Source organism: Carassius carassius, chromosome 8, assembly GCF_963082965.1.
Source record: "Carassius carassius chromosome 8, fCarCar2.1, whole genome shotgun sequence".
Lineage (NCBI taxonomy): Eukaryota > Metazoa > Chordata > Actinopteri > Cypriniformes > Cyprinidae > Carassius > Carassius carassius.
The window spans coordinates 15198681-15208617 of NC_081762.1; the positions used below are offsets into that span (position 1 = coordinate 15198681).

A 9937-nucleotide genomic window follows, 5' to 3' on the forward strand; every position below is an offset into this window, starting at 1 on the left:
CAGTTTGTTTCGTTCAGTGTCACGTTTCGGGGTGTGGAAATATCGCCACAATAACAGGCTGATGTGTAAACCTCTCGGACGTATTTTAAAGATTCTATGCCGCAAACTTTTAAATATTTTACATTATATTACATACATAATATTTTAACTCGATGGCTTTCTTCTTTTTCGTGAGGGGGTTCAGCGCCACGCTATCTTTGTTTCCAGGCGGTACTTTAAAGAACGCGACACACACACATCTCCCGGAAATCCTATATAATTCAACCAATCCGACGATGACTTCGACTCTCCTACTCCTACTTCGACACTGTTTCCACTTTTATGTCCCATTTGCATCAGACGTTTAGCCAACGGTCTGCGGGCGTGATGTCTGAGACTGAGATTAGGACACCCATAACGCAATGGAGCTATATGTCAGCGCATTAACCATGAGGCCACTTGTGCCGACTGACCGTCCTTTTAAAAGTTAAAAATCAAGCCTATTCATTTTGCTATGCCAAACATCAGCCATTATTTTTTGCATTTTATTACCTGAATTTAGGTAATGAAACTCCCCATCTAAACAGACCTGTTTTGTGAGCACAATGCTTATCCATTAATCAAAAAAATTAAACATGAAGATGGAAAAAAATAAATAATACAAGCCTAATTTATTGCATGAAACTGAAAAAGATGAATCAGGGAATTAAGCTGTGATCATTTTGAAACTGATGAACCTGTAATCGTCAGTAAATGGAGGGAAGAGTCTTTGAGAGTGCTGTTATTCCACACAGCCACTAGAGCTGCTCACACAAGAGCCTCTTACATCAACTCTACATTAATGATGCTTTTGAAATGCTTTAATATGGAAACAATCCACTTAATGAGCGACTAAGAAATATTATGAGCAAGAGAGAAAATGTTCAGTGTGTTCTATTCAACGACAAGCTAGTCTGGTTAATAATGGACAATGTTTGACCACAAATCAGTCCCTTTCTCAAGTCTGAACACAGACCACATACTGTTATTTCCTCCATGTCTGTAGAAAAACCATGTGGCCTGGGTTTAAAATTCCCTGACTCATGAAAAAGTCTTTCTTTGTCAAGCTAATGACCAGGGCAGTTCAGTCGAGTTGACAGTTAACCCAGCTGGCACAATGCCATTTTACAAAAAGCCTGGCATTTTCTGGTTCCTCCAGGTGCTACAGTACTATGCTTTAATTAATATTTAGTTCATGACTATTTATGAAAGAACATAGCTAAATGACACTTCTGCTATACCAGATTGATCTAAATACCAGTTACGAAGCATATGTTCAAATTCACCGTCACATGTTTGTCATTCGCCAGCTGTGAAGACCTATATTTCACGTTTATAATTAGCAGCCAGATCCAAGATTTCAAACGGAGAGTAGCATTGGGATGTGATCTTATTAAGGGACTCTAAGAATACAAAACTTCAAGAGCAAAAAAAGAGTACAAACTGGGTGTAATGGACCTTTTAATTCAGTTAATACCAGCACATGGCTGCTCAATGAAATTCAGCTCGTGTGAGGGAGATTAGCAAGCAAACATCACGTTTTCCCATTGAGAGCAGGAGTGGAACTGGTCCAGCACCGCTTAAGAGTATTAATGGGACTGATCCAACAAGAGGAATGTTTGTTTTCAAGCGTTTTCCACATCTTCATCCAGCTTCCGATAAGAGTTAATATCCAGAGCTGTAAACACATTTCCAGCAGCTCAAACAGTCAGCAGTGATTTTCATGATATTGCAACAACTCAATGACAACAGCCCTAGTCCACAGCTGTGCTATTATATATCCAAATTAAAGATAAGTGATTTAAATGCTGGCTAAGATAATTGATCTGAGCTCTAATTGGCTGTAAAATGCATTTCTGAGAAGTTAACATAGTACAAATCCCCTTTCAAAGAATTTGATTCTGTAGCCTCCTTCCAAACAGAGGACATCGATAGACAGACTATAATTACCGTATTTTCCGGACTATAAGTCGCACTTTTTTTCATAGTTTGGCTGGTCCTGCGACTTATAGTCAGGTGCGGCTTATTTATCAAAATTAATTTGACATGAACCGAGAGAAATGAACCAATAGAAAACATTACCGTCTACAGCCGCGAGAGGGCGGCTCTATGCTCTATATTCTATGCTGCTCAGTGCTCCTGTAGTCTACACTGAAGACATAGAGCGCCCTCTCGGGGCTGTAGACGGTAATGTTTTCAATTGGTTCTTGGTTCTAAATAACTTATAGTCCAGTGCGACTTATATGTTTTTTCCCTCATCATGACCTAATTTTGGACTGATGCAACTTATACTCAGGTGCGACTTATAGTCCGAAAAATACGGTACATTCATGCTTCACCTTGGAAAAAGTTGTGAACAAATTGGTTATCCATGTTCTCATGGGAGCGTGACTTGATCATAGTCTAGAGGAGCAGGGACTGACAAGCATTTGGACAGATAGTGGTGGTGTGAAAAGTTACAGCAAGGAGAACCAGCGAGGCATGTGAGGACAGAAGCTATATGTGTTCATCTCCCTGCAGGCATGAGTGGGCCTCTGGATGTCAGTTTATGGTTCTGTCTGCTCATTATCTAAATAGCACTAACATAGGTGGGCAAAACAGAGAATTTCTCTTGCTAGATTTAGAGAAAATCTATAAAAAAGGCATTAATGGCCTCCTTAGATTCAATTATGACTATGTTACGAGACAAGATGAACAACAGGAACTCAATAACAAGATGCAGGTGACTCTTAACAAGTCTGTTTGAGAAAATTTAAAGGGATAGTTCACTCTCAAATTAAATTTTGGTATGTTTTAGCTTACCTCAAGGACATCCAAGATGTAGGTTTCTTTGTTTCCGCAGTATTTCCCATTTCGATATTTTTAGGTCAAACCGTTCATGTCTGTGGCTCATATAATGGAGGTCTATGGTCACCACCTCAAAGAGCATGCACAGAGGAGTCCAAATTAAACAATTCCCCATCATAAGTGCACACTGATGACCTAAGACACGAAACGAGCGGTTTGTGTAAGAAAACGAACAGTATTTATATCGTTTTTACCTCTTGTACACAACTACATCCAAATGATCTGAGTGCGCGAGTGTTTCCTGATGTGACGTGCGCGCGCGCTCTGGCTTAGTCTGCGCATGCACGGAAAGCGCCGGAAGTGATCTCTCGCGCGTGTACATGACTCATTGTTTACACTTACTGTCTATGGTTTACACAGATATTTCGGAAGTGTTACCTTTCACTGTGAAGATCTAAACATATTTAGACGTACAGGAAATTGCAATGGAAAACGATTTCAATATATCCATAGACAACATTTAATTTTATTCACAACCATATTTATTTGAACCAGAATACACAGACCAAGTACTCAGGAGCGATCCGCTGCAGCAACACGTCTTCAAGCCTCAGAGAGACAGAGATCTCTTCAAAATTGGTGGTGTTTTAGTAGCAAGTGTTGTGAGATGCCAACAGAAGTGGAGAGCATATGTTGTCATGAATGGAACAACTACAAGATAACAACGAGGACATTGACAGTTTCGCATCACACCTGCCTGCCTGAAGTTCCTGAGTTTTCTCCGCTGTTGAGACGCAGCGTTTTGCACGTTGTGTTTAGTTTGCCACGTATAAACTGGTGGCGACGTCCAATGCCAGAGGGACCCAATGGCACGCTGTCAATAGAGTGAGTAATGTGTTGTATTTTTATTATAATAGCAACGATTATAGGGTGCTTTATAAACAAATTAATTAATTACAATTACTGCATTATATTTCAGACAGTGCAGATTGGTTGCGTATTGTGTGGTAAACAGTAAAAAATGAGTGACATGCATGCGCGAGAGATCACTTCCGGCGCTTTCCGTGCATGCGCAGACTAAGCCAGAGCGCGCGCGCACGTCACATCAGGAAACACTCGAGCACTCAGATCATTTGGATGTGGTTGTGTACAAGAGGTAAAAACGATATAAATACTGTTCGTTTTCTTACACAAACCGCTCGTTTCGTGTCTTAGGTCATCAATGTGTACTTATGATGGGGAATTGTTTTATTTGGACTCCTCTGTGCCTGCTCTTTGAGGTGGTGACCATAGACCTCCATTATATGAGCCACAGACAAGAACGGTTTGAACTAAAAATATCAAAATGGGAAATACTGCGGAAACAAAGAAACCTACATCTTGGATGTCCTTGAGGTAAGCTAAAACATACCAAAATTTTATTTGAGAGTGAACTATCCCTTTAAGAGTGTCCATGAGAAAGAAAAGAAAATAATAAAAATGGAAAAAACAAATAATAATAATGTACTCTTTGAATTCATCTTGGTTTTATAATGTATTACACTGTTTTGTTTATGTTATTGAGTATGCCTTAATTATTATTTTCAAGTTCTTATTTATTTTTTTCAAGGTAAAGGAATGAAAATGTATCATGATCATGATGTAACATCTGTCATTTAAGAAAAAGAAAAAAATTATATAAGAGCTATTAAAGTATATACAAAGTGCATGTATTAAATGTATTTTTAAAGTGTACAGTCACAGTGTAACAAAAGCAGTGTTGTTTTTGTTAACTAAAACAAAAATTATTAAACATAATTTTTGATAATTTAAATAAAGCTGAACTAAAAACCTCAAATTTAAAAACTTAAATGGAAATAAGAAATGTTTTTCAGAAATTGTTTTTTTTTTACTTCAGTTTAAACTAAACTGAAAATTTCAATTTAGTTTAAACTGGAGTACAAGAATTACTAAAAAAAAATGGTTAAATAGAAATATTTAAAAAACGAAAACTAATAAAAATTACAACCACATAACACAAATTCTAAAATCTAAACTAATATTTCTAAATAAAACCTAATTTTAAAATATTAATAAACATTATGATAATATTTAAATAAAACTAAAATAGTATGAAATGGAATTAGTGAAAGATCTTTAATCTGTTTTGTGATGTACATTCGAGTGGGACGGATTATCGAAAAAGAAAAATAATTTTGGGTAGGAACTGGTTCTATGGATTTTTGATGGATGGAGGCAGAGCTGAATGCTTGGTGGGGTGGGGTAAATTACATTTTAATTCGTGTGGATGAATTGTTCACAATAAAATCAACAAGATGCATTTAAAAAATAGACAGGATGAAATTCCATTTCATGCTGATGTTAAATGTCACATAATTGACCCATTAATACAGTTAAAGACCAGCAATAAACTTACTTTGATGGGAGTAGAGCTGAATCTAATTTTTCTTTTTTGGGGAACAGCCTCCTTTTCCTCCTCTGGAAGACCGGGAATCTCTGTAATCTCTGATCCTGGGTCATAGGAAAGATCATCATCATACAGGTCATCCTCGGGGTCGGTGCAGCTCTCCCCCCAGCCCTGGTAGCAAGCATCTCCATCAGCATTGAAAATAACTCTCTCATTGCCACTGTATTCCTCATTTGGTTCTTCAGTTTGATCCTCTGTAATCCGGCTAGACTCCTCTTTCACATCACCGCTTGTGTCCTCATGGACCTTGGTAGCTGTAGACTCATGTGAATTTCCTGCAGTGTCATTGACTTGAGTCTCTGCTGAAGCACCGTCTATGGCCTCGGTTGATTTTACCTCATCTTTTGGTTTGGGCTCTCTGGATCCATCAACCAACTCTGGGGTTTCCTGCGGCTTCTTCTCATCAGGCTTCACAGTCTCCGACAGAGGACTAGGACTAAGAAGATCTTCTGAAGATGAAGAAACTGGCAGATTGTGCTTGCTACCCACTCGTGTCCTGTAAAAACCATGTGATGGAGACTGTCGTGCACTGTCGTCCTCACTGGCTTCCCCTTGTCTCTGTAAGCCATCTGGGGAGCACAGCCCTCTTCCGCCTCCGTGGCCTTTTCTGAGAGTAACACCGGAGCCCTGGTGGTCTATATTTTCGAACACAGCACTGAGCTGACTCACAGTGGGAGATGAGGCATCTGTCCTGGAGCAAAGACTATCCAAAGAGTCCGTACTGCCTCGGTTTGAACGCGCCCCCCGCCAGTCATCCAAATGCTCATGAGAACCCCTCTTGTCCCGGCCATAAGAGTACACGGGTGACTGTGAAGCATCTCTGGAGCTCTGCTCAAAGAGTTTCCTTGTTTCAGAGAATTTTATGTTATGTGGGCCACCGGCAGTCCGCTCTCCAGTCCCTTGCTGGAACTTGACCTCTGACCCATCTGTCCTGTTGATGAAGTTTGTTGGCTTGTTGAGTTTCTGTGGGGAGGTCTCTTCCCTTGATCGTCTGTTGGACCCAGTGTCCTCAGTCCCCATTTGCATGAACATGTTCTTGATGCGACTGACATGGGCCCCATATTGCCGACCTCGGGGCTGCCTGACCCCGTCCTGGTCCTTGGGTTTGGGGTCTCCATCTTGTCTCGGTTGGTCAAATGCCTTCTTTAGAGCCTGGAACTCCGTCCTGTAGGCATTTCGGTGCGGGGAAGCGCTCCTCAGGGTATTCCTCTCTGCCGAGGCCTCCGTCTTCAACATCTTAGCCTCGACAATGGAGGTCTTCTCAAATATACACTAACATTCCTTCTGGTTGTTTGTTGGGTGCAATCACATTTTGTTGGGGATTTCTGAAAACATTTACAAAAAGGTTACGAGTAGCTTGTTTGCTTACAAGTTATGCAATTATTTGTGCACATAACACAATAATACACTGTAAAAAGTGGAAACTTGTCATAAAATAAATTAAGGACTATAGAGTCTAAAAATAAGTCTCACAACAAGCTGCAGCCTTGGCAAAGAAATAAGCAGTTGATAGAATGACCTGAGACAGAAAGCTCAAGAGTCCAGATAGAGGCTCAACCAAAGAAAAGAGTGTGTCAGAGGAATTGACTTACTTTAAGATAAGATACAGTATAAGTACAGATACCATGGTAAGACTCAAGTTACATCCAGACTGAGAGTGTTTGGATGGATGCTCAGATACTCCGGTTTGATCAGCAGCTCTTTAATTAGTCATGCCGACTAATAAAAACTGAATCTAAATTGAAATGTCTAATATGATGTAAAGCATTTACATTGGAAATGTGTAGTGGGCTTATTTGGTACAGGTGGGCACACACCTTATGAGCCCACTTTGAATTTTGCGATTCAATTTCGTTAGTGATTTGAATAGACATGAATCTCCCACTTTACTGTAATTCTGCTCACATATCTACACAAAAATAGTTTTGGGTTGGCTTAATGGAGTCACTTCCCTAAATTCGCTGTTACAAGAGCCTACTGAACAGCAGCACGACGGATGAAAACAACAACATCTCTAAAGCAACTCTGCACATCAGTTTGTAAACAGCTCAAAAGGGGCTCAGATGCTGGAGGATGCCATTGCTCTGGCTTTTAAATGTCCACCGCCCTGGTTCTTGAACACTATGGGTGATCATCACTTTGCCATAAGGGCCGTCGGAGCACTCAATTTCAGCGTGATGTTGTTGATGCACCGATGTGTTTTCGACGCAGATCTCGATGTGACTCACAGATTAGATTTGCCTTCCATCACCCATCGTGTACCGCAGACAGCCTCTGCATTTTACGCTGCCGGGACGTGTTTAAAATCCACCTCACATATCACGAATTAATATTTTATATCGCTAATAAAAGCACAGAAAGGCAGATGCACATTTCAGACCAACACAAGGACAAAATATAACTGTGCGCGCTACCTGCGCGATAAAACAGTTGTTGGTGGTAAAATAACAGCGCACATTTATCTCTCACAACATGCATGACGCAAATAAATGTGAAACTAATTTGTGTCAAATATAAATAACGTTATGCATTTAGCGCTATATAGAGATGATGAACAACCAACCCTTACGCGCATCACATCGCCTGCATCACTGACAGCTCCATCCTACAAACCCAGTTTCCAGAAACATTCCAAAAATACAGACCTAGCTCATTCCAGCGAGTGTATTTAGCCACAGCTAGCGAAACATCGTACACACAAACACGAAGCAGAAGTGACACAAGTATTGCTTAACTCCCTTGTTGTTGCTCCAAAACAAGATTCACTTACCTACGCATTCAAATGTAATGCCAGTTACCCCAGGAATAAATGTGTCCTCGCTATTTATATCATTAACCAAAGAGGAATGACATTGAACAACATTTTAATTCAGCTCCTCTATTAACATCAAACTACCATGCTGGACTTCACCAGACAATTGACACAATATGACATACAAACCGGGCTTTACACACACACACACACACACACACACACGAGCGCGCAGCTAGACAACGCCATTGCAGGCGAGGGGTGATGCTGCCATTCCCTTAGTAGGGGTGTTGATACATTACACCATTTAGAATCAAACTATCACTCAAACGAAACCAGTTCTGTATTTCTAAATTTATTTGCCGAAACTTGTTGTGTTACTTGCCTTTGTGCTATTTTTATGAGAGCTTCAACGGCTTGACAGGTGTGTAACCTTAATTTTCAAGAATGGTTTGATCCAATAATCTGTGTAGAGAGGGAACGAGCAAACTGCAGCCTGGCAAAGGAATGCAAGTAATTAATATCGCAGCATAATAACTACAGTGGTTGCGTTAGAGGCCACGTGGCGACAAGAAAGATAATTGAATGCAATCTATAATGTGATCAGTTGATCAAATAGCTAACAATTAGACTGTTGGCATTGAGTTTTTAGATGGAATTTGGGAGCAGAATTCAGGGAACATATATATGATTTTTATTTTTATTTTTTTTCGTTGACATGTTTCATGTTTGCATTCATTATTTCATGTTTATAACATGTAAAACATTTTTAATAATTCATAAAACTAAATTCAATTGATAATAATTCATATTCACAACATTCAGTTTTCACTTTTTACTTCAGAAACAGCATGTGTGCCGCCTTTGAAGCATAAGGATAGTGACAAAGTCATAAAGTCATACAAATATAAAAATAATGAATTATTCAGAGAATGAGAAAAACAGGATTTCTAATAAGCTATTCTAAGCTGTTTTACAAGGTTTAGACTAGTGATGTTTACTGCATGCTAGGCCCAAATTGATTTTTTTTTTCTTGTTTGTTTCATTAAGCCAATGTTGAATCCCAATCCTATTTCTCTGTATTTGTGCCTTTAACCCAAAGACTACCAAGTAAATTTAATGAAACCACTGAACTGTGTTTCCGGAAGCACAATAGACAAGGAAATATTCCTTTACACCCTCTTTATTTATTTTTTATTTTTTTATTTTTTTAGTACTATTTATTGCATAACACTTGATCGCCTTGTATTTCTGTCAGCAGATGTATGAAGATGTTGCTTAGCAACCTAAAACATTGATGGCACAGGATGAAGCTATAGCTCTTTTTTTTAGTGAGGTACAAAAAATGATAAAGATCCAACAGAAGGTTTGTATCACTCGTGGTGCTGACTATAAGCTGTCCAGCTGTGCAGCGTTGTGCACAGTGCAAATGGCCATGACCATCTGCGTGCTCAGCCTCTCCACGGGGGGTTGAATGCATTTTAATAGACCTTATCTCATTGTCATCTTTAGAGCTTATGGGGCATGATGGATGGGGGAGGGAGGAGCCTCCTGTGCATTATCCTCAGAGAGGGGTTGTGTTTGTGTTTTACAGCACTACATTTGCACTACATGCTAGAACCAAATAAATAAATAAATCACATTTCAGTGGTCATGCTACATGTGTACATATGTCACCAATTTTCAAATTGAAAATAAAATGAAAGTGGTGTCAGTCACAAACAGCAATGATAAACGTATTTCAGCCACTTTAAATTTTATAATAAAATGCATCCAAATAATATGTTATTTTTTATAATATGTGACCCTGGAGTCATAAGGGTCTTTTTTTTTTTGCTTCAATTTTTAAGATTTATTACGAATGGATAATATTTGGCCATATGTAACTATTTGCTATGTAACTATATCTGGAA

At 39.2% G+C, this 9937-nt stretch overlaps 1 protein-coding gene across 6 annotated transcripts in view; it reads right to left on the minus strand.

The window, feature by feature from the left end:
- Positions 1-9937, minus strand: part of LOC132145402 (neurabin-1-like) — a 57756-nt gene that overhangs the window by 45394 nt on the left and 2425 nt on the right. For 3 of the 6 annotated variants that reach the window (XM_059556418.1, XM_059556419.1, XM_059556413.1), the window contains exons 1-2: positions 8043-8217; positions 5222-6597 (exon numbers count right to left, since the gene is read on the minus strand). In XM_059556418.1, the coding sequence (XP_059412401.1) occupies positions 5222-6508 (1287 nt within the window). In that variant the 5' untranslated portion in view covers positions 6509-6597; positions 8043-8217. Of the gene's footprint in view, positions 1-5221; positions 6598-7917; positions 7979-8042; positions 8218-9937 lie in introns of those variants that run through there. The other 3 variants (XM_059556416.1, XM_059556415.1, XM_059556417.1) reach the window with 2 other exon arrangements.